This window comes from Phascolarctos cinereus, unplaced genomic scaffold, assembly GCF_003287225.1.
Source record: "Phascolarctos cinereus isolate Bilbo 61053 unplaced genomic scaffold, phaCin_HiC Scaffold_7;HRSCAF=346, whole genome shotgun sequence".
In the NCBI taxonomy this organism is placed as follows: Eukaryota; Metazoa; Chordata; class Mammalia; order Diprotodontia; family Phascolarctidae; genus Phascolarctos; species Phascolarctos cinereus.
The window spans coordinates 55,866,470-55,892,335 of NW_027556180.1; the positions used below are offsets into that span (position 1 = coordinate 55,866,470).

Genomic DNA, 25,866 nt, shown 5'->3' on the forward strand with positions numbered 1-25,866 from the left:
TCAGCAAGCGTGTGGGTATTTTTATGTTGTCCCCACTCTACGCATGAATGGGGAAAGGGCTTCTTGCTTAGTATGACATAGTAGAACATCTTTCTTCCTACTGAAGTCTTGGATTTAAGGAAGAGAAAAAGAATGAGTATTTTTGGTACATTTCTTGGCTAAAAGGAGGAAGAAATATGTGGCTGCACGTGCATGGTACATAGGTGCTGAAAGGTGGTACATTGTCAGCATTTCAGTGGCATGAGAGGAAATCCACTGGCTTTTCTACCTCTCTCCAATAAGTGTTGAGAAAGCCTTTTTTTCAAATAAAGTTTATTCCATTTCAAAACTGTTTTTCACATTTCTCCCACTGAGCCTCATCCAAAGGTTGAAGTATTGCCTTCCGCTCTTGAAATTACCTTAGGACTATTACTGTGTACTTTACAATGACGAATGCTAAATTGGACAAAATTACCTTCCATTATGGAAAACCCCAAGCATTCTTCTGACGTGATCAAAAGGAGATATAAACAAGTTAAGGCACTTACAGGCTCACCTGGAGGTACCAACTGGACTTCAGCTTGTCTCCTTTGTGCAGTCAGTATATGACTGAAAATCAGGAGCTCAATGGCAATGATTCAGCTTTGAGTGGGATAGGTGAAACCATGGCAAAATGTGGCATTCCGATGAGTGGGATGATTCATTTAGAAGTGATTTTGTGGCCAGAAAAACCTCTGCCTTACTAGGAAAAAAAAAAGGGATCTAAGAATCCTGCCAGGAGCTAGTCTGGAATACTCCTAAGAGCTCATGATGATCAACTTAATGGAAGAGTTGTTGTCTGTGGTGGGGACAAGGGCTTTGTAGTGATGGTTGGAAGGTCAATGAAGGACTCACCCCTTGATTCATTCTTCTCCCTCCCACCAGTGTTATGGTTTCTTCTTTATTAGGACAGTTTCATAATGAGCATGTTAGGAGTTACAGGGTCATCAAATAAAAGATTTAGAGCTGGAAGGGACCTTGAAGGCCATGGAACCCAACCCCTCATTCTTGCTCATGTGAAAACTGAGGTTGAGAGAAGTTCAGTAATTTTCCCAGGGTCACACAACTAGTAAGTATTTGAGATGGGATTTGAACCCAGGTCTTACTGATTCCAAGTCTAGTGCTCTATTGCTCTGCCTCCCAGAATGGGCCAATTAGGAAGGCTATGTAGCCTATCTATATCATGTTTGTCCATCCATCTATCTATCCATACACATTCAAATATAAATGAGGTAGATCTCCTTTTGTGTGCAAAAAATATATGTGTATATATGTATACACATATACATACATATATGTATATATATATCTGTATATAGATATCTCTATATCTATCTTTCCATCTTGTTGTTCAGTATTGTACAACTTTATGTGACCCTATGAATATTTGTTTAAGGCATTTCCTTGGGAAAGATACTGGAATGGTTTGCTATTTCCTTCTCTGGTATATCCCCATTTTACAAATGAAGAACTGTGGCAAATAGGGGTTAAGTGACTTGCCCAGGGTCACACAACTAGTAAATGTCTAAGGCCAGATGTGAATCCAGATCTTCCTGACTCTAGGCCTGGTGCTGTATCCACTGTACCACCTCGCTGCCCCCATACATACATCTACATCTACATCTGTCTGTCTATCTACCTGTATGCATATATGTACATACACAATACACAGGAAAAAAAATGCAACAAGAGACCTGGGGTGTATGGGGAGGCATTTTTCCAGCTACTGACATGTTTTTGTTCTTGTTTAGTTGTTTCAATAATTTCTGACTTTGTCAGAGATTTTGGATTTTTATTGGCAGACATACTGGAGTGGTTTGCCATTTGCTTCTCCAGCTCATTTTGCAGATGAGAAAACTGGGGCAAACAGGGCAAAGTGACTGGCCCAGGGTTACACAGCTAGTAAGTGTCTGAGGCCAGATTTGAACTCAGGAAGATGAGTCTTCTTGACTCCAAACCTAGTGCTCTAATGCACTATGGTACCACCTAGCTGCTCTCCAGATGTCCTAAGATGAAGAAGGGGGTAAATCAATGAGCAAACGTTTATTAAGAGGTTAGTATGTACCAGACACTCTGCTGATCTCTGCAGATCCGAAGAAAAATGAAAACAGATACAGCCCTCATGGAGTTTATATTCTAATAAGGGAGACAACATGTTGTACATATTTAAGCATATACAAGATGCATTAAAAGTAGATAGAGGAAACCTTTGAGGGGAAGGCACCAGTATCTGGAGGGAAAGGTCTCCCCCATAAGATTATGTTTGAGCTGAGTCTTAAAGGAAGTCAGGGCATCTAAGAGGTCCAAGTAAGGAGGGAGAGTGTTCCAGGCATCCTATGGAGGTGGAGATTGTGTGTGAGGGACCTCAAATAGCCAGTATGGCTGGAAGAGTATAGGGGGAATAGAATTTAAGAACACTGGGAAGGTGGGAAAGAGCCAGGTTGTAAAGCGCTTTACATGCCAAACAGAGGACTTTGTATTTGATTGTGGACGCAATTGGAGGCAGCTGTGTGGTGCAGTGCTCAGAGTGCTGGGTCTGGTGCCAGAAGACCTGAGTTCAAATCTGGCCTCAGACACTATCTCTGTGACTCTGGGCAAGTCATTTAACCTCAGTTTCCTCAGTTATAAAATGGAGATCATAATAGCACCCATCTCAAAGGGTTGTTGTGAAGATCAAATAAGATAATATACATAAAGTTCCTTATGCAGTAGGTGCTCTATAAATTCTTATGCCTCTCCCCTTCCCTAATAGAGAGGCTCTGGAGTTTATTGAGAAGAGATGAGATAGTAATAAAAAGAAAGTCACCCATTCTAATTCAGATAAAAGTCAGGGCTAGAGACCCTCTGTAGAAAGGAGACAAGAAATATTTCAGAGTAGCTGCCTGAGAGGCTCTTTCAGATGAGTCTGTGAAGCAGATGAAAGAGGGAGATCAAAGGATGTATAGTCTGTTTCTTAGAGAATCCTTACCTGTGGCCTGAAAGCTTGAATTTGAAGAGCCTTTGAGCAGTAGCAGACAGTCAGGGTTAGGCTGCTGGTTGTGGTATTTAGTGTCAAAAACTGAAAGGAAAAAAAAACAAAAGAAAAAAAGACAGAGAAGGAAAGAAGGATATAGATGTAAGCTTCTCTAGGTGGTAGACAAGGAGTAAGGCAGTGAGCACTTATTTGGGATGGAGAAGTGGCTACTAAGCTGCAAAGGCTTTGAGGACAGGCCCAACTATGTGTGCGCCATTGAAGAGAGACATTTTGTGACAATAGCAAATTATGAGAATATCGTCTACTAAGGCATAGAGAGGTTACCCGCACTGATAAAATCATGGATCTTTGAAATATTGCTATATGAAATTTGTTCTGTCCAAAGGCCACTTCATTGTTTTATGTTTGTCTGTTGAATAGATGTGGTTGGAAGTGATTCAAATGAATACTACCATCAAAAACATATATATGGTTCTTAATTTCTACAACACAATTATAATTACTTATTTAATGACTTTACTGGACTCTGGTTCATTTCAACAAGCATTGATTCTCTGGGTCAGGCACCATGCTACATGCTGAGGCTACATACACACACACACACACACACACACACATACACACATATATATGTATATATGTATATGTATATATTTGTTCTTTCTTGGGATCCAGTTTCTTTTATCTCTCCTTCTTTCAACCCCTACTTCCCTTCAAAGCTCAGCACAAGCACTCCCCTATTTTGAGGCTTTTCTTGATTCCCCAGCTGTTAGTATCTCTCTCACTGTTACCTTGTATTTATTTTGCATGTACTTAACATACATTTACATGTTCTCCTACAGGTGAATGGAGGTCCATTGAATTAAGGAATTTTTGTATGTTTGTTTCCATGGCCTCCATATCTATTATTTGTAGATGATTAGCAAATACTTGTTGATTTCTTGATTATTATAGTGACTTAAATAGTAATGCAATTTAAGAAATTGAAATCCTCAGTCATATCTTTTTCCATTTCTTCTTCATCTCTCATCTCCCTTGGCCTCTGTCTAATGTCATGGCACTTAGCCTTCAGTGCTTATAAGGCATAGTCCTTTGCACTTAGTAGGTTGAATTGAATTAAATCACTAAGGAATGTAAGAGAGTAGTGACGACTTAGGAATACATAGAATCATTCATTGTCTAGGAATAATTCACTCCTACTGTCACACTTCACTGTGTTACAAACACTTGTAACAGTGTTTGGCACAAAGTAATTGTTTAATAAATATCATTCATTCATTCACAGTGGCTCGGAACCCTGCCTCTGCCCCCATGTGGGCAAGTAATTTTATGTGTGTGTAGCCATGACATCATGGCTCTTGTGTAGAAATATGCTTAAATATACCCAAGAAAATATTGGCTAATTAGTCTTAAATGCTGTAAAAAACAAAAAAAACCAACCCCAAACTCTCCACCCCCCCCGAAAAAAAAAAACCTTTTTCTAGATGACAGGTAGCAGACTAAGTCCATAGCTGCAACTTTTCTGGATAATCCTGTCATACTTTTTCATGGTCTATTAATGAATCCATCATATTCCATATAGGGTTTTGACATCTCAAACAGTAAGTTAGATATTGTCATTTCTCTTTTAGACACATGTACAAAAAATATTTCTGACAAGATTTGATGTACTTTCTTAAAAAAAGAAAGAGATGAGATTGTGGTAGTATATTCATTTCCCAAAGGCTTTTCGTTTATTGCTTTTTTTTCCTGAGTTATAGATTGGTGTTGATTTGCTTAAAAAGAAAATGAAACTACTTCAGTGGACGCAGACAGGGTTTGAACTGGGGATGGGCCTTGGCTTTGAATGACTTGTGGCTGTTTCCAGAAAACCTAAACTAGTACAGTGTCTGGCATATAGTAAGTTCTATCTAAATGCTATTATTATGATTTATTATTATTGCATTCTATCCTCAAGATACAAAGACTTACCCCTACTGAGGAGCATAGGATTGCTGATTTAGAGCAGGAAGAGACTGGCAGGCTCATCTCTTAAAGTTAGGTGTCCCCGTTGATAGTGTTGGAGTCAGGAAGACTTGAGTTTGAATACTGCCTTAGATATGTGCTAGCCATGTGACCCTGAGAAATTCATATAACCTCTCTCAGTCTACATTTCGTCATCTGTAAAAAGGGGATAATAATAACACCTGTCTCATCTGCAAAATACTTTGCAAAACTTAAAACACTTTATAAATGTCATAATAGTAATATTACAACTCTAATGATATTATTATAATTCTATAATTCTAAAATTATAATTATGATGTTAGTATAATTCCCTCTTTTTAAAGATGAGGAAACTGAGGCCCGGAAAGGCACAGTTACTTGTCCAAGGTTACTCAGTCTATAAGCTTGGATTTGAACTTTTGTAACAACGTTTCTCAAGCTCTGGAGACAGCAGTTGTTTACTAGAATTCCAACAAAGTTTTGAACAGTGGCAAAATCATCAGAATAATTTTTGCCTCTTCCCAGGTGAATTTTAAAGAATAACAGATGGTTTCTGGTGCATTTTATTTTTTAAAAATTGGCTCCATTACTTTATAGCCACACTTTATATGTCATGGTTGCTAGACTCTGAGAATTTGTAGTGTGGTTAGTGGAAAGAATGATGGTCTTGGAGCTAGGATGCTGAGTTTACCTCCTACCTCACGTGCTTATCAGGTATGTGACTCTGGTAAATCTTAGCCTCTTGCGCTCTCTGCCTCAGTTTTCTCATCTATAAAATGAAGATAATAATCTTTGTACATCTTAATCACTGTAAGGCAGAAGGTATTTTGCAAACATTAAAGCAATGATATAATTTAGAATGGTGAGAAACAGACAGTTGAAATAAGTAGAGAAGGGTGTACAAGCATCTGTTAACCATCTTAGCTGGCTCTGCCTATCTTTTTTTACAACTTCTTTTTGTTTTGTTTTGTAGGTCATTGGTAAGTTTATTTTTTTAATGTTTTAATAATATTTATATTTTCCCCCCCAGTTACATGTTAAGAAAATTTTTAGCATTCATTTTTACAAGATTTTGAGTTCCAAATTTTTTTTCTTTCCTTCCTCCCTCCCCTCCCCTCTTCTGAAAATGGTAGGCAGTTTACTCTAGTTTATACATGTGCTATCATGTAAAAATATTTCCATATTAGTCACAGTTGTGAAAGAAGAAACTCTCTTTACAACTTCTAGGTCAATTGTGGCACACTGGAAAGAATTCTGGGTCTGGAGTTTGAATCCTGTCCTATTGTGGACTACCCCTGTGACTTTGGACTGGTCCTTAACCTCTCTGGGACTCAGTTTCCTAACATGCAAAATAGAAGATCAGAGACATTAGTTGATCTCTAAAAAATAACCCCTTCTGCTGCTAATCCTACAATGAATCTACTATAATCCTACAATTCCTCCTAGCTTCTTAGTATCTTAGTATCAAGACAAACTGAACTATGCCTCCTCCTCCTTATCATCATCATCGTCATCATCATCATCATCATCATCATTACAGTAGCTAGCATTTATATGGTACTGTAAGGTTTACAAAGCGTTTTACAAATATTATCTCATTTTATCCTCAGAACATCTCTGAGAGGTGAATGCTATTTTTTTTTTTGGCAATTGGGGTGAAGTGACTTGCCCAGGGTCACACAGCTAGTAAATGTCAAGTGTTCGGTCTGAGGCTGGATTCGAACTCAGGTTCTCCTGACTTCAGGGCCGGTACTCTATCCACTGCACCACCTAACTGCCCCTGGTGAATGCTATTAACTCTGCTATTATCATCCTGTTGTGAAATCCTGATTTTACAGATAGGGAAACAGAATCTGCCCAGGATCTATAGCTAGTGAGTATCTGGGGCCATATTTGAACTTGGGTCTTCCTGACTCCAGGTCCAGGACAATAATCCTAGCTTTCTACCATCCTTCATTAGCTCTGCCAATTACTCTCCCCAGTATCCATCCCACCCATGCTTCATCCCAGTTCCTATTGTCCCACGGCTGACCTTTTTACTGTGTTCCTTTAGAACCCTCTGTCCATAATTAGCAAACTCCCCTGTGTCTTGTACCTCTTACACTTTCGCTCACACTTCCATTTACCATGGCCCATTCTCATAAAGGCTGCACAGTACAATGGAAGGGCATATTGGTACCAACAAAAGAACCCTAATTCTAGAGTTGAGGTGTTGAGTTTGAATCCTGCTTTTGTGATTTGGGGCATCGCTGAATATCTGTGGGTTTTTGTTCCCTCATCTGTAAAATGACAGGGTTTTGTTAGAGGGCTTCTAAGGACCCTTTCATCTCTCAGTCTGTGTTCCTATCCTGTTGTGGGTATACTCTATGTTGGCAGACCTTTGTCTTTGAGAGTAGATTTGATATTTGATTTTTTTTGAAATAGCCATGAACAGAAAGCTGATTTTCCTTGAGGACTATACATTACCGGTTGATTGTTGCCTATTCCTCTCCTTGACCTGTCCTCCAGCTTCTTGCCAATCCACATTGTAGGGCCCATATGGAAAGTTGGTCTATTTCTTGCTTTCCACATCCACTTCCAGACATTTCCTTTCCTGCCATGATGCTTTAACATTTGTGCCACCCATCTATACCACGCTTTCCCAATTGTTAGCCCTGCTCTCTTCTGGCTTCCTAGTCACTGTCCCACCATTCTCTATGATCTTGGCACTTGCTTAAATGATCCTCTCCATCCCTTCCCATGCCGTCACCTTTGGAGACTTTGGTGTCTATTTGGATGATCCAGCTAACATTGTGTCTTCATAGTTTTTTGAACTGCTCATCTCCTGTGCCCTCATTTCTACTCAATTTCAACCACTTACCAGGGAAGTCACAGACCAGAACTCAACCTCTTTCAAAATTGTTTCATCTCTGAATGGACTAGAACATCCCCAAAGTCTGAAAATCTCCTCTCTGACTACAGCCTTCAGGAAATAAAAATGTATTGGCAAGAGGTTTAGGTAAACCTATGGATGATATGGGTATCATAAGTGTCTAAGAGGAGCTTAGCTGTACTGAATGGGGCGGCTAGGGGGCACAATGGATAGAGTTCTGGACTTGGAATCAGGACGACCTGAGTTAGAATTGGGACTTTCTTGCCATGTGATCCTGGGCAACTCATTTAAACTCATGGTGCCTCAATTTTATCAACTACAAAATGAAGGGGTTAGATTTGCCAGGCTCTATGATCCCTTCTAGCCAAATATCCTTTGGACTTTGAAAGCTTATGTAAGGAATGATAACTTGGTCCCCTTTGTGACATTGTTCTTTGGAACTAAACTGGGTGGCCCTTGGCACTGACCTTGGATAATTATTCCCATGTAAAAGAAACCTCTTAGAAGTAGAAAAGCCAGCTCTCCCCATCTTTCCTGTCCAGGAAGTCTTCAGTTCAATGTGGCATTTCTGCAAGGTACAAGTGTGTCCATTCTACCAATGGGCACACCTTTATGGTCTTATTTCCTTACTGTCCCTTTCATTCACCTTGTGAAGGAGTAATTATCTCCCCACTTCCCACCGAAAGGTTGTTTGACCTTTCTCAGGTCATGAGAAAACTGTCCTGATGTTTTACTCTTTGCTTTTGCCATTTTATTTATTGACATAGTTAAAGACCAGAACCAACTGAGTATACCTGAAAAGATGGATCACTCCTCCCATGGGGCGTTCTTGTTAATTTCTAGTGCTTCGTGATGTCCTGTTTCCAGCAAGAAATAGTTGTTAGTTCACCTCAACTAATTAAGGCAGCAGGCTTGTGATTTCAATTAAGGAATAGGAAGTGGAATAACTGAGCCCCTGTCAAGCATTGCTTTCCCGCAATACTTTTAAAAGAATAAAAAAGGAAAAAATATGTGGAAAGACTATTTTTATTTTTCAAATTTCCACCAAATTTTTCACAATGCGTTTTTCCATTACAGTGTGAAATGAAACTCAAATGACAGGTTGCCAAGGTCTAATACATGTGTGGTAGTGACCTCCTGTTCTGGATTAAAAGGAGTGATAAGTGGGACCCATTGAAATAGAGGAAATGCTTCGGAACCATTACTGACTTCGTTAAATGTGTTTATGACATGTCTGTCAGGTTCTGGGTTGGTGCCCCATGCTGTATAAGCAAGTTAAATTGGTGCAGTTGTGATTTCTGGAACTCTTGCCACCAAAAATGGACTGAAGTGGTATGAACAAATAAAAGACCCCTTTATCTAACCCTGCCTCCTCACAGGGATAACTTGGGAAGAAATCTGACAAAGTGGAGAAGGGAGGATAGTTATGACATAGTAAAGTGAGTGTAGAAGCCGTGTCTTATTAGCTGTGACGCCGTTCACTGCTGGGCAGTAACTCAACTACATTGGGGACAAGACATTTTCCAAGTCTCATCAGAGGCCAGTCTAGGAGTGTTCCATGACCAGGCTGCAGCATAGCTAGGCTTGTCATCCTGGCCAGCCTAATGATCCATGTTAGTGCCCCAGCAGTCAGTTTGGCTGTGCAAGTTATTCTTAAGCATGAAGAGACCCGAGGTGATTGGATGGGATGTGCCATGGTCTTAAACATTGATTGTCCAGTACATGGGAAAATGAACCAGTGTATTATTTTGAAATTAGGAAACAAATGTACGTGGACAAATGAGTGTTTTTGATGAGAAAATTAGAAATCCACCAAAGTGGTACAATCAGGCTTCACTGATGTAGTTACATTTTCTCAGTTCAGGAAAATGCTTCTGGTTGTTTTCCCCGGTGCTACTACCAAATGACAACATATATTTAAATATATTTGAAGTGCTCTCACATGGAAAAGGGATTAGCTTTGCTGTGTTTGGCACCAATCACCAGAATGGCAGGGAACAGTGGGCAGAAGTTCAAAGAGACAAATTTAGGCTTGAAAGGAAATGCTTCCCAATGGTTGGAGCTGTCCAGTAGTAGAATGGCTTGCCTTAAATGATAGTGACTTCCTCTTTGTTATAGATGGCTTTAAACAAACGGTCTACAGCCCCTAGTTTTGGTATGTTGTAGAAGGGATTCTTGGTCAGGCATTACTTGGACCAGATGGTTGAGGTCCTTTCACACACTGAGTTTCTATAATTCTGTAATCCTTGCTGTGTTCTGCTTCAATGAGTGGGTTTAATTATATAGTTTAAAATCAGAGAGTTAATGACCAAATGAAACGTTAATCAACATAATATTTGCTGATCACCTGCTATGTAAAATTTCATTATCTTTGCCAGACCAGAATACTACTTTGGTGGTGTTTTCTATCCTGTTAGTATGACAGCTTATTTGACTTTATCTCAAAGGAAAAAAAAATTCTTCTCTTTTCTTCCCAGGTTTCGTGAATGATTCTGTTAGTAAATGCATTGTGGCTTTGCGCTTGACTGTGGTCGTGAAGGTCAGCACCTGTGTGGCAGTGGACAGCAAGTCACATGATATACAGTGTTCTGGAAAGGGAAAATGTACCACCACACCAGCAGAGGTGAGAAAGGGGAACTTTTCTATTTTAAACAGTGTGTATTCATTGTCAAAAATCTGATGTGTATTTCTGTTTTCGTGTGCATCTGTGTAATGATTGCATATGCAGATTTTGTGAAATAATTGAATAATGATCACAAAATGCAGTCAAACAGGCATCCTGGTATATAGTATGTGTGGTGTTGGCTACAGTGTTAGACTTAGAGTCAAGAAGACCTGGATCTGAATCCTGCTTCTGACATTCGCTAGCCACGTGATTCGGCAAATTACTTAACTCCTCAGAATATCAATCAACCACATCATTTATCTACTAAGTTACAGATGGGTGGTGATTGGCATTTGTTGAAGCTATTCCCAACCTGGGATTCCTTACATTGATGAACAATCACAGATTCCTCATGTACAAACATAAAGTGCTGGCAGTTAGGCTAGATATATGCTTTGGTGGAAGAGATGGACTTTATGAGAACGGGCAGGTGTATTCCATCTGACAGCAGGACCAGAAGAAATGTGAGAGGGAAGGGGAGGGCTAGGGCTATTCCTATCCCTTTCATTTTTTAGACTCTTTGATGACAAATATAGTAACTACTTCCCTAAGTTTTTAGGAGCTCTTCTGATGCTTAAGTAAAAGGCTGTGCCCTTCTCCTCTAATAGCTGAGATCATTTTTGGAATGGGAAATGTGGGAGGCTGTGGGAGAGAAGAAACTTTTTTTTTTAAGGCAATTGGGGTTAAGTGACTTGCCCAGGGTCACACAGCTAGGAAGTGTCAAGTGTTTGGTCTGAGGCTGGATTTGAACTCAGGTACTCCTGACTTTAGGGCCAGTGCTCTGTCCACTGAGCCACCTAGCTGCCCCTGAGAAGAAACTTTTAAACACATACCTTCTGTCTCCTTTCTTCTTTGTTCATGATGAAGTTAGAAAGGAGGTCAGCTAGTCCAGCTTCCCACCTAATGCAGGACTCTTCTCTACCATATTGCTAATATATCACTATCCAGCTTTGCTTGAACACATCAGGGAGCTCACTACCTCTAAAAGATCCCATTCTACTTTTGAATATCCATTTTTCCTCTTTACCATTTCATATTATTGCCCTTCTTCTAGCTCGCTCTTCACAAACCATGCAAGTATTTCTGCCTAAGCTGGTGTTAAGTAGGAGCAGAACCTCCTAAACATTTAAGGGTTCTTCTACCTCACTGATATTGGCCTTTTCGTGGCTTCTCATCCTATATGACTCTTGTCCACCAATGAAACAGCAACCTCCCATGAAAAATAGGGTTTGCTGATACCTCTTTTTCCCAGAAGTCTCACTACTGGGCATTATATAAGAGGTCAAAGAAAGGTCTCATATACACCACCATTCATAGCAGCCCTTTTTGTGGTGGCAAAAACCTGGAAACAAATCAGAGAGCCATCCACTGGGGGAATGGTTAAAAACATCGTGGTACATAGATATAATGGGATATTTCTCCATCAAAAGAAATGAACATATAAGAATTTAAAGAAGGATGAAAAGACTCGTATTAACTGATTCAGAATGAAATAAGTGAAACCAGGACAACAACATATAGAGAGAGACCACCACAATGTGAATGGAAAGGACAAAAATGAGACTGAACACCAGGTAACTAGAATGACCAAGTTAAGGACGAAGGGTATGGCGTATTGCATATGTTCTCGGGTAGGTTTTTCTGAATTGCTTTTTAAAATCTCTCTTTTTAATCTGTGTTAGGGTAAGAAGTAAATAAGCATTTCTATAGCGTACTCTGTGTGCCAGGCACTGTACTAAGCATTTTACAGGTATTATCCTTTTTGTTTCTCCCAAAAGCCCTGAGAGGTAGATGCCATTTTACAGTTGAGGAAACTGAGTCTCAGAGAGGCAAATTGACTTGCCCAGGGTCACACTGGAAAGGATCTGGGGCTGATTTGAACTCCAGTCTTCTTGACTCCAGGTTCAGCATCCTTTACATTGTTGCCTTGTCTGAATTAAAGGGTAAGGGATGGAGGTGGGATATATTCAGAAATGAAGGGATATAAAAACAAGATATCAATAAAATAAGATTAAAAATTTTAAAAAGGAAAATCAGCATAGTTTTCTAGGTTTATAGATAGCAGCTTATGCAGTTCTCTATTGGAATAGCTGAAAATTTCAAAATCAGCAGCAATGAGAATTAGAAGCCTAGTATAGGAGATGTAACAAGGTCCAGTGGGGGGAAAAATCGTTGTATCTGGAGCCTTGTGAGCTGTTTTGAATCCTGCTTGGACCACTTTCTGTGTAACCTTAGCTAATTCATCTCTCTGGGGCTGTTGCTTCATCAATAAATGAGAGGTTTAGACAAGCTGACCTTTTTTCTAGCTCTAACAATCTACAAAACTTGATATTTTGTATTTGTATAAATTGTATCATATAATTTAATATTGTATTACATTATTAACTAACACATCAATGTGTGACTTTGCACAGCCTTCCTTCACTTAAACCCAATTCACCTGCAAGTCATGGCATCACCTTCCTGATGTCATGGTCTTCTTTAAGACTGAAGGACAAAGAACAACAACAACAATGCATGATATTAACAATAATATTTGGATACCATTTAATATCATATTCCTGAAAGAAATCATCTGTAGGGGGCAGAATTTAGCCATGAAACTGGATAGGTGGCTCAGTCGTGACTAGAAAGCTTTGTCCAAGGGATGAAAATGAGCACAAATAAAAGTCAGAGCCAGAACATATTCTTGCCTTGGGACAGATGGACGGGACTGAGGCCAAAAGGTGAAAGAAAACCAAGGAGAAGATTTCTTTTCCACCAGATAAACTTGCATTTTAGATTCCACTGTCTTACTTCTCAGCCAGTTTGGAAGATTTTCTTCCCTCTCCTTGGGGAAGTCTCATTAATCAATACACCCTGTAGCAAAGGAGAGGATATTCAGTGCTTTTCTCTGACTGTGGTCAGAAAAGGACCAGAAGAAAAATAACTCCACAAAAACCTTAGGAAAAAGCTGTTCATTATGGGCAATGGAGACTGCAAGCTTCTTGAGGGTAGGGCCTGTTTTCACTTTTGTCTTTGTAGCCCCAGTGCTGCATCACAGAGAGCACAATGGACAGTCACACGGGGACATGGTGAACAGGCTGCAACATAAAGAGCAATGGACCATAGATTTTGAGCTGAAAGAGTCCTTAGAAACTATTGAGTCCAACCTCTATTTTACAGAAGAAGAAACTAATAATGAGAGCAGATCACACAATTGGAAGAGTCTGAGGCAAGATCTGAACTCAGATCTTTCTGACTCCAAGTCCAACACTCTTCTCTGCCACATGGTTACCTCAGGATCGTAGCATCATCCATTTAGATCTGGAAAAGAACTAAGAAGTCATTGATCCCCCCCCCCCCTTCGTAGGTGAGGGAAATTCGAGTCCAGAAAATTAAGATCATATAGGTACAACACAGCAGAACTAGAATTTCATCCCAGGTTTTCTGGCTCTAAACTCTTTTCTGGCTCTATGCTCTTTTCATTATACCACACTGCCTCTTTAGGGAGTAAAAGATATCATTAGGAAAATGTAAGGTTGGAAGAACATATAGGCTGATCATGAGGTGAGAGTACTCTCAGAATGTGAGGAAAAAACAGTGCATTGGGTGGGTTCCCTATGGCAAAGCTCTAGGAGGACACGGACAAGAGACATGGGACAGGTGGGCATGGATGGGGTGTGACCTGTATTGCTGGAGGAAACATCCCAATTGGTGAGATCCCAGAGCCACACGAGTCTCCATATTGGTTAGCATGATGTCTGGCACATTGTAGATTCTCAGTAAGTGCAGTTGAATTGAATCGAATCAAAAGCACCTGCAGACCATGGAGGAGCTGGTAGCATTAGAGATATAAAATGAGCAAACAAAGGACCAAATCCAACCCAAAATCAATTGGCTTTAAATTGAACCGAATGACATCCCACTGAATGCAGAGAACTGGGCTTACTGTTGGGAAAGATCATAGTCACTAGGTGGAGAGCTTCAAGAGACCCCAGAGGCCATCTAATCTGACCCTCTCGTTTAACAGACAAGGAGACCGATGGCCAGGGATGTAAGGGATTTGCCTAAGGTCATACAAGTAGTAAGCATTGGAGGTACATCTTGTAAGCGGAGACAAGGGTATTGGCACTTTGTACCTTGCAGGGTTGGTGGGAGGAAAGTTCCTTGCAAACCTTTTGGTTCTAGGTAAATGTAAGCTGCTACTGTTTCTTTGGCAGTATCTTTGAAATCTAGCCCTTTCTATATTTCTGCAGCCTTTGTCTTAGTTACAGGCCCTCATTACCAGCCACCTGGGCTATTGCGGGAGCCTACCTAAAGATGTTTTTGCTTTTATTCCCCTAATCTAAAATAATCCAAGGCAAGAATAATCTTTCTTTTATAGAGATCAGGGCATGCCTCTTCTCAAAAATCCTCAATGGCTCCTTATTGATCATCAAAGAAAGTTCCAGCTCTTCTGTCTGGTATTCGAGGTCGGCTACAATTTGTCATCACACCTCCTTTTCTTGGGTTATCTACTATCACTCCCCTGTAGACCCTTTACATCTTGGTGAAAATGAACTACCCTTTGTTCTTCCATTGTGTGTAGTACTCTCTAGCCCTTGCACCTTTGCTTACACTGCTTTCTCTGTTTGGAAGATCCTCCCTCCTCTTTTTTGCCTGTTGAATCACTATCCTTCCTTGAAAAGGCAACTACAATGCCAGGTCCTTCGGGAAGCCTCTTTTCTTCTCTTCCAGTTACCTTCTTCAGCCTTCTCATAGTACTGTGTTTATAAATTTCAAATGTAATAATATATATATATATATATATAAAACATTGTATAATTATGTATGAATGGTATCTTATTTTCCAACTAGACCATAAGCTTCTTGAGGGAAGGGACTGTGTTTTATCTAATTGGTTTGCCTTCCCTAACACAATGTTTGCCATAGAGGAGTCACTTAACAAGTCTTTGTTGTATTATATTCTCATATTAAATCTTCTCGCAAGGTGGAGCAGCCATGAGTTTTGGAAGGCCCTTATTTAGTAATGTTATCCATTTTAGTTTACCAAGTGGAACCAACTCTGTCTCTTTCTTGTCAGATTTTTTTAGACCAGAGGACATTTCATACTTGAAAAGTATGGGTCATTTTTTTGTTAATGCTCAACAAACATTTTTGAAAAGAACATTTCTCTGAAGCTTCTTTTCAGCTCACAGTCAGGTGAGCATTTCTTCTTGGTTTTTCCTTTTTTATAAAAAAAATTGCTTGTTCTCCTCCTCCCACCACAAGTCATACTTTCCTATTGATGATCAAAATATCACTTGGTAGTTAGAAGGCCTTCTCTTCTACCTCACCACCAACGTTAATTGCATAAACCATGCGGTAAGATATTTTCTCCCAGAATAATTCCCATCCTCTTTGATTATGCTGGACTTGTATCTCTCTTTCTGTTTTGTTCATTGTTATGGGGATGGTTCTGTGTGTGTGTGTGTGTGTGTGTGTGTGTGTGTGTGTGTGTGTGTGTGTGTGAGAGAGAGAGAGAGAGAGAGAGAGAGAGAGAGAGAGAGAGAGAGAGGGAGCAGAATATAAAAACAAAAGCTATTAATAAAAAGTTATTGTTTTGAAGTGTTTGGCTGGTAAAGTTATTTTGCTTTTTTACCCCAATTTAATTTGCATCATAATTAGTCAAACTAACATTTCTAACTCTTGGTTTACCAATGATTGTTTCTAGCCCCATGATTGTGGTCATGAGATAATAGAGGAAGTTTGACTTGTAAGTGTACTACAGATTAGTCACCCTGAGGTCCTGATGGAAAACCAGATGTCTAATATTTGAGCAACATTTGGTGAATATCAGAGTGCAGAAAATGACTGATGAATGTGGTTATTGAGAATAATGGATTAGAAACATTTTCTTCTCTAAGCCATTATTATGCCAATCTCATATATATTGTGGATCCAGGAAAAATGTAATAGTCACTTAAGAAAGAGACTTAGATACCATTACCAACTCTTTCTCTTATTTGTCAAAAAGAAATGGGCCAGAATAATTTGAGAAATTTGTGCTCTCTTCCATGCCGTCCACTTTTTTGATCATCTTGTTGATTTGAAATGATCACTAGTCTCCCTTTTTAACTTTTAATAGTAGTGCATTGATAGGCTGTAATAGAGCCAATATTTCACTCATCTGAAGAGACATCTCAGAGATATGATTCTCAGGCCAAAATTAGAACAAATTGAAAAGATCCTCATTAAAATGTAATCTCATTGTAAAAAGGCCATTTTCAGTCTTTACAAAGACGTTTTGCTATAGTAGGGTTGTAAGGAGGTATACTAGAGGGTGACAGAGAGAGCCCTCCAGAAATAAAGGAAGATATTTTTATATCTCTGAGAGGCAGTGTAGTATAATGGATAGAGGGCCATCCTTAGAGACAGGAGGACCTGGTTCAAGCCTTGCCTTTCATCCATACCAGCCTTTTCACGCCAGGAAAGTCATTTAATCTCTCAGCTTCCTAATCAACTCTTTTAGATTCTAGGATGATTAATTAGAGACCAGTTGCCAGTCTGTATCAGTGGAAGGGGTTTCCACACTTTAAGCTTCCTATGCTGATGAAATAACAGGTCTGTACTCAAGAAAATAGCACTCAGGGTTGAGGAGGTAGTTGGTTACTAGTACATTGCCTTCCTCCTAGGAACCTTTAGAGATCACTGCAGTTCAGTTTCTGTTGGGTCTAGATTCCCAGTCACTATTGCTCTAGTTAAAGAGGAACCTTCTGTTTGAAGCAGGTAACATGGCCAAGGTTGGTGGAGACTGGATGATTTATATTTAGGAAAGCAACCATTGAGGGAAGTCTCTTTAGGGCGATACTTTTGCTAAATAAGTAGACACCATATTGAAGGAACACACACACACACTTTTGGGGTAGCAAAGAATAATGATCTGAAACCATACTGAGGATTTGTTATGGCTGAAATGAAGGTGCTAGAGATATTAAGGTCAATTAAACACTTATTAAACTCCTATCACAATTAAATTTAATCAGAATTATCCACTTTATACCTCACTCTGCTCTTTGTTTCATTTATCCTAAATTGTTTGCCTATCTATAAGTCTGATAAGTAATATGTTCCATGTTCTTCAGATTTTCTTGTAATCTCTCTCTTTATATCTAGGTCATGTATCCATTTTGACCTTGTCTTAGTAGATTGTGTAAGATTTTGGTCTATGCCCAATTTCTGCCATACTGCTTTCTAGTTTTCCCAACAATTTTCACTAAATAATGAATTCTTACCACTAAATCTTGTCTTTATATTTGTCAAATACAAGGTTACTTTATTTATTTGCTGCTGTAAATTGTGTGTCTACTCTGTTCCATTGATCTACCTTTCTATTTCTTAGCCACTGCAGTAGGCACTGGAGCTAGAGGCAAAGACAAAACAGTCACAGGTTGGGGATGGGATAGGAGAGGATACCACACGTACCCAATAAAATGCAGGGTGGCCTAAAAGGCTTGGTTTTAAGCTACTAAAACTTAAAATGGTACTAGGTCTTTTTGGCACATTTTGTTTAATATGAGGTAGGGATTTAAGGAGGCAAATGAATGATAATGGTTCTAGGTATATTAAAGGATGGAGAGAAGACTCAGAACTTGGGCTATTGGGGTGGGCAGTGCATTCCAGACAAGGGGAGAAAACTCATGTGAATGTTTTCCAAGGGAATAGAGTCTTGTGAGAGGCACAACAAGGAGGTGAGTGTTAGTGAACTTTAAAGTATGTGGGTACTAGACAGAACTAGAATTTTGAGAAATATCCATACTGAGGGGTTGGGAGATGGATGAAAGACTTGCCATGGAAACTGAGACAGGGAAGAAACTGAGAAGGGGAGTGGTAAGGCAGGTAGGAGGAGAACCAGGAGAGAACAATGTCATGAAAGCCAAAGTAGGAGAGGATATTTAGGAGGAGAGTGTGGTCAACAGTGTCAAGAATTAACAAAAAACCAACGAGGATGAAGAAGATACAAAATTATCAGTTTTAATCATTGAGTCATTAATTACCCTTCAGAGAACAGTTTCATAATACCTGTGGAATCAGAAATGGGATTGCAAGTGTTGAAGAGTATGTGGGTGGTGAGAAAGTGATGCCAGCAAGGATAGAATATTCATACTGGATTGTTACTAGCAAAAAGGAGGAGAGATGGAATAAAAGGTTAAGGAGATAGCATGGTCAAATGACCTTCAGGGCAGCTAGGTGATGCAGTGGATAGAGCGTTAGGCTGGGAATCAGGAAGATTCATCCTTCTGAGTTCAAATCGGGCTTCAGACACTTACTAGCTGTATAACCCTGGGCAAATCACTTCACCCTGTCTGCCTCAGTTTCCTCATCTGTAAAATGAGCTGGGGAAGGAAATGGAAAACCACTCTAGTATTTTTGCCAAGAAAACCCCAAATGGGGTCATCAAGAGTCGGACATGACCAAAAATAACTGAACATCATTATCACCAACTCCCATTTTGCCATTTATATGTTCAAGAATAAATACTTTCCATTTTGACTGATTTGAGTTTGAATTATAACAAATTTGTGGTATATTTTTTAAAATAAAGTCTTCCTTATATGTTGTAGAAAATACCAGAAAGGATGATCATAACCCTGTCTGAATTAAAATGTGATATCACACATTTTATCTACTTGTAACAAATATTTAAAAGGAGTGATTACCAAGTAATTGTTTTATAAAATGGATAACCCATCCTGCATCTTCCTTCCTCAATGCTATTATTCAGAGAACCAAAATGTAGTTTCCCAAGTTAAGCCATGATTGTTTATAGTTAATGACTGTCTAAAGCTTACAGGTTAGTGTAGAGGATTACATCATGTCTACACACCACTCTTTCCCCATCCCAAACATCAGACTGTACTTAGAAAATTATGACCTAAAGATGGCTGCCCACTGCCTGGGTAGTTGCTATGTGCAGTGTTTGACCATTTGATGAAATGAAAACAAGGTACCAGATTAAAATGCTTTAGAAGCATTGCACCTTAGGGACCATATTTGTCCTGACCTTTCAAAGCACATTTATGATTCAGGAGATTTTGTTCAAATGAAATTACTTTGGAATGAATTCCACTTGAAGAGCAAGCTAACTGTGTGTCCCTAAATCCTACAGAGAGTCATTTGTTCAAAGGACATTATTGTTGTAAATCTGTCAAAAGAGAAGAAACAATCATTTTTCATGATTCTGCAAATTGTAGACTAGTGATCATAAAAACGTTTAGACTTACATATATAACTTTTGAATACAGGAATATTGCTCTGACCAGACTTTTACCCCATGGAGAATAAAAATGTCATCTTTGGGGTTTGTATTCTCTTCCCACTTGGGGAAAAACAGACCTAAACTGCTTCTTCTTATGTCTTTTAGTCTGTAAAACAGCAAACTGATTTTGAGCCAATGTGAATAATGTACTTTAATGGCTTTGCCCAAGAGAGGTGCATGTTTAAATGAGTGGGACATTTTTGCTTCTTTTGCTTGTAGGAGGTGAGATCTGTATTAACATCCCATTAATTCAACAAGTATTCCTTAGGTGCTGACTATATGAGGGACCCCATGGCAGTCACTTGGGACACAAAAAAGGAAAACAACACAGACCCTGACCTCAGGGATCTCATGATCAAATGGGGAGGGTGTGTGTGTTTGTGTGTGTGTGTGTGTGTGTGTGTGTGTGTGTGTGTGTGTGTGAATATGGGTAGGTGAGGTAAAGTAACAAAAAACATGACACAAGGTACATTATGGAAAGGGCCAAAGAAAAATCCAGATGCTTTGCCATAAGGAAGACAGTAAGACCACTGGTTGGGTGGGTCGCCTTATTTAAGTCTCAGTTGTTGTCCAGGTTTAACTCCAGATGACCTCTGGGGTCCCTCAATTCTTAGATTCTGTTGCTTGATACTAGAGGGATAAGGGAAGACTTTATAGAAGACATTTCCCAAGCTGGAAGAGGGAAAAGGATTTTCAATAGTAGAAATGATAAGGAAGTACTTGGGAATGTGTAAAAACAAGAGAAAGGGCAAGATTGGACATGGCAAGACTTTCTCTAGAAAACACAATACATGAAGAGGAGTAGTTTAGAATAAGGGCATAATGGTAGGTTGGTATCATATTGTGGAGAGTTTTGAATGCTAAGCTAAAGACTCTATGTTTTAGTCTTTAGGCAGCAGGGATCCCTTGATGAAGTTTGAGCATGGTACTGACATCATCAGACTTTGGAAGTGTATTTTGAAAGCTATTTGGAAGGATGGATTGGAGAAAGGAGAGGCTAGAGACAATGGGAGATTATTATAGTAATCCAGGTAAGTTGTAGTGAGAGCCTACACTAGAAGAGTGCCTGGTTGAATGGAGAAAGGAGAACAGATGAGAGAGATGTTATAGAAGCAGGGATTCAACAGCTAAAGATGTGAGTGTGTGTGTGGGAGGAGAGGAAGAGAAGAGCCAAATATGTGACTAAGGTATTGTGCATGAGAGGATGGTGATGGCCTCTATAGAAAGAGGAAAATTAAATATTTTTAGAGGATGGCATGCAAATATAAATTATATTAAATTAAAAATTTAAGTTAAATATACATAAAATAAATACAAAACCTCAACTCCGGCAGAGGCAGAACACACTTCATAATTAAATCGTGCTTCTGCTTCAGTTTCTCCATCTATGAAATGAGGTAATTGAACTAGGTGGCCTTCAGACAGATGAACCAGACAGACATTCAAGAATGCACAAAATTTGATGGATAGTGCATGGATGGGTGGGATTGATATGGGTAGATGGATATGGTGGAGCATGGATAGATGGACATGAGACAAAGAACCTCTAATTTTTGTGCATCTGAAAGGAGACCTGAGAGCTAGAGAATATCATTCCTTAGGAAGAAGCCATTGGATTTCCCTGTGACAAACATTGTCCTAAGTTCTCTCCCGTTCCCTAAGCATTATCATTAATAATAATTGCTAATACTTATAGTGCTTTAAGCTCTGCAGAGCACTTTACATATATTAGCTCATTTGATTCCCAAGATGTGTGTAAATATTATTATTAACTCCATTTTATAGCTGAGGAAACTGAGGCTGATAGAGCTTAAGAGGCTTGGCTACGGTCCCGTAGCTAGTAAATGTATGAGGCAGGATTCAAGCTAAGGTTGACTTCCTATCCCCAAGCTTAATGTTCTATTTACTGGCACCTTCTAGCTATGGTATCAGACCAAAAGTTCCTCCTTCTACTCCAGTGTCTCGATATGGTATGGCAGAGATATTTTGTTTACCAAAAGGCTTGGGTTTTGTTTGAATGGAGGTCCTGGGAGGAAATAAGACTATGTCAATTGTGGAAAGATTGTTTTTAGTGCATGGAGGCTCATTACTAGCAGGTAGGTCTCTAGGTAATGGGTTCTTTGGCCATGAACAGTCAGTTAACAAACTTTTATGAAGAGCCTACTGTGTGCCAGGCACTGTGCTAAGCAGTAGAAACACATCAATATACCACATGGTCCTTCTAAACAGCCTCCTCCTCTGACGGTGGCTGACCTGAGGAAAAGGAGGCAGGGGGTGCTAACAATAAAATAGTTTTTAGACCATATATAAACATTAATTTACCTTTTTGGTAGTTTATATGTAAAAGATCTTTGTCCAGTGAATAGTGGGTTGATATACCACTCGAGGAAATGAACCATATCAATATTGACATTCTAGTTAGATACAAAACTAGTATATAAGAAGTTTCCTGTACTTGGAAGGATGGTTCATAGGCTCTCTTCAGAGTGGTGAAGTTGGTTTCATCCTTTACCCAAAGGTAACAAAATGCATTATCTCGCGAGATGCCATCATTCAGCAGCCTTCTCATCCTCTAAGTTTCCTATGCAACCATGCTCCTGCAGCCTTCTCATCTTGGGAAATTCTTGTACCCATGTAACCATCTCTCCTTGGTAGATTCCTCTATCCTGTGGCCCCTTCCTCTGATTGGTCATTTCCTCCCAGGACTTCCATTTAAAGAAGGGTCCACAGGCCAGGCATCTTGACTCCTTCATCATTCTGGGCCCTACTTATGACTGTCTCCATCATATTGTGTGAACCTCCACCGCATCTGTCTCTTTTTAGCCCTTTTATGTGTTGTTCTCCCTATTAGAATACAAGCTAAGCAGGGATTCTCCTTCCTTTGTTTTTATTTGCTTCCTCAGCATTTAGTAGAATGTCTGGCATGCAGTAAGCACTTAATAAATGCGTGTTGACTTGTCCACTTGACACTTGGTCATTTCCTCTTTGAGTGTTCGTGATGAACAGAAGACAAAAAGGAAGTGGACAAGCCAAGGAGCATCTGGAGAAAGGCAACCACAATTCTGAGAGGTCAATGACAGTGCCACATGAGGTCTGGTTGAAGGAACTGGAACATATAGCCTAGAGAAGAGAAGCCTTAGGGGAAACATAAGTATCTCCATGTATTTGACAGGCTGTCACATGGAAGCAGTACTGGAGTTGGTCTACCAGGCCCGAGAAGGCAGATTTCAGCTTAATGGGAAAAAAAAACCTTTCATAGCAATTAAAACTATTAAAAAATGCAGTAGACTGTTTCTCACACATATTAGCTGTGTGACCCTGGACAGGTCACCTAACCTCACAGTCTTGCCTAAGTCTGTAAATTGCAGAGAAGGTATCCACCTGCATTGGTAGATGGAGTTTTCTCACCTGGAGATTCCCTGCATCAATACAATCACAGGTCTTGTCTCTGTGTGCCAAGAACTGTGCTCACTGCACTAACTCGATTCTGGCCAAGTAACAAAGAGAATTACAGAAAGAAGGAAATCACAGAAATGCATGGCCACAGTCTTGTGCTTGTGGGTTGGCCCTTGGCTGGTGGTTTAGTTGGCCTAGCCTTCGAGGCTCCAGGGTTATTTTCTTATTCCGATGAGGCACTAGAGTAAAACTCTAGGGATATTACAAGACATCATAGTCATCAGAGACTCACAGGTTGCAGGCATTCTTGACCTGAGTCAAATTCAAACTAGCAACTAACTTGGAGGTTAAGGGAACCATCTTTTGTTGCCAGTAGTTATAAACTTGGAGTGCTAACAGGAGGAAGAAAGAGCAGATTTATTTTGACTGGCCCCAGAAAGGAGATCAAAAATCAATGGGTGGGAGTTTTGAGGAGACAGCTTTTGTTCAATATAAGGAAGAAGTTGCTAAGAACTAACATTTTCTGAAAGTTGAATGGGTACTACAGGAGTTAGGCAATCAGTTAACAAGCTCTCACTATGTGCTAGGCACATAGTAGGGGAAGGGGAAGGGAAAGAACATTTATTAAGAACTACTTTATGCCAGGCACTGTGCTAGGTGCTTTCCAAATCTATTTTACTTATTTGATTCTCACCACAGTCTTGAGAGGTGGGTGCGATTATGAACCCCAGTTGAAGAATCTGAGGCAGAGAGAGGTTAAGTGACTTGCCTTGGGTCACAGTAGTGCTAAGAGGTGGAAATACAAATTAAGGCACTTGAGAGGTTCACATTCCAGCATGAAAGGCAACATGCAAACAACCAGGTACATACATGATTTGATCCTTTTTCAGTCAAGACCCCTTTCGGGTCATGAAATGGTTTGCCATTTCTTTTTCCAGCTCATTTTACAAATGAGGAAACTGAGGCAAACAGGGTTTGGTAATTTGTCCAGGGTCACACAGTTAGTAAATATCTGAGGCTGGATTTGAACTCATGAAGATGAGTCTTCCTGACTCCAGGCTCAGCATTCTATCCACTGAACCACTCAGTTGCCCTGCATTACGTGATGGATGAAAGTAAAATAGAAGGAAGATAACTTCTGAGGGAAGGCACTAGCAGTAAGTGAAGAATGTTAGAGGAGAAGGGAAGGGAGAACCAGGAAAGACCTCCTGCTGAAGGTGAGATTTGAGCTGAGTCTTGCTGGGAGGTAGGGAAGCCAGGAGACAGAGGTGCAGAGGGAGAGCATTCATGGCATAGAGGACAGGCAGTGGAAAGACACAGAGAGGAGGTGTCACATACGAGGGATAGCCAGAAGGTAGGTGTTGCTGAATCATTAAGAATATGAAAGGGAATAAAGCGTAAGAAGACTGGAAAAATTGGATAAGTCAGGTTACATGCCTAATGGCCTTTTGTATTTGATCCTGGAGGCAGTTGAGGGCCAAGGGAGTTTATGAAGGAGGGGACAAGGGTGAAATGGTAAGACCGGTACTTTAGGAAGATGGCTTTGGCAGCTCACTAGAGTATGGGCTGGAATAGGGAGAGAGTTTTGGGAGGTAGACCAAGCAGAAGGCTGTTATTGCAATAGTCTAGCTCAGGATGAATGCTTGTTGGGGGTATTATTGAGGGGGGAGGTGTCATGCTCTACATTAGATGACCTCCAGGGTCCCTTCAAGCTCTTAAGTTTCTGGCTCTATAGCACAATATTTTATGGACTAACCTTAAATTTCTAGACCGATTTGGGACAAGTATTGGGTGATTTGACCTCATCCCAAATCAAACATAGCCTAAAATTCTTTTAGAAATTCAGTTTGGTTCCAGGGAATTTGAGATATATCCATACCACTTCAATAGATTGGCTTCAGGCTGGATGGGAAAAAGGACTGGAGTGGCCCCAAATCTTCCCTTGCTCTCTGGCTGGCTGAGAACCTAACCAAACTCTTGTGGGAACAGAGAACAGGGTACATCTTCACCCTAACTTATGCCAGGCTGTTATACTGGTTTCTTCCTTTCCTCAGATTCTTTACAAAATATCATAAGGACTATAGCTTGAGTCTGTCCTCTCCTTACTCATATGTACCTGGGGACTGATTCAATACTCTGCTTACTTGCAGTTAGTGGGAATTTTGAGCTTAAGATCAATGTGTAATGGAGCCCCTGATATTAATCTCTTCCAAGTGTACTATAGAAAAGAGTGTGGAGTTTAATGATAACTTTGTGGTTAAGTAGGATTTTTCCAAGTTTAGAAAGGATAGAGAGAATGCTGGTTCTGGAAGGGTAATGAGAAAGATCTCCCAGGAAAACAGCAGCTGCTCAATAATGAATAAATCAAGGAAGGTTAGTATAGAGCACCTTGGGCCATTGCCATTACTGTAATTTGCCCTCTTTTAAACTACCGTTAGTTGGTTTCAGCAAACTTTCTGGGCAAGAAACTTCTGTTATGCCTAAGGCTCCGAAAGGCTTGTTATAGAATATACACAGTGGGGTTTCTTGTCAGTGCTCAAGTATAGATGGGAAGGCTAGGGACAGTGGCTTGAAATCTTTCCAGAGAGTCTGCAACCCGCTCAGCAAATGTGGAATGTTCGAGCTCTGTCCAAAATTCAAAGATCATTAATTATGTAATACATCAAAACTGTCAT

General features: G+C 39.9%; 1 protein-coding gene across 1 annotated transcript in view; it reads left to right on the top strand.

Moving 5' to 3' along the window:
* DNER (delta/notch like EGF repeat containing) overlaps positions 1-25,866 on the top strand; it is a 340,534-nt gene that overhangs the window by 170,696 nt on the left and 143,972 nt on the right. The window contains 1 exon segment of the mRNA XM_020970975.2: positions 10,328-10,473. Within this exon segment, the coding sequence (XP_020826634.1) occupies positions 10,328-10,473 (146 nt within the window).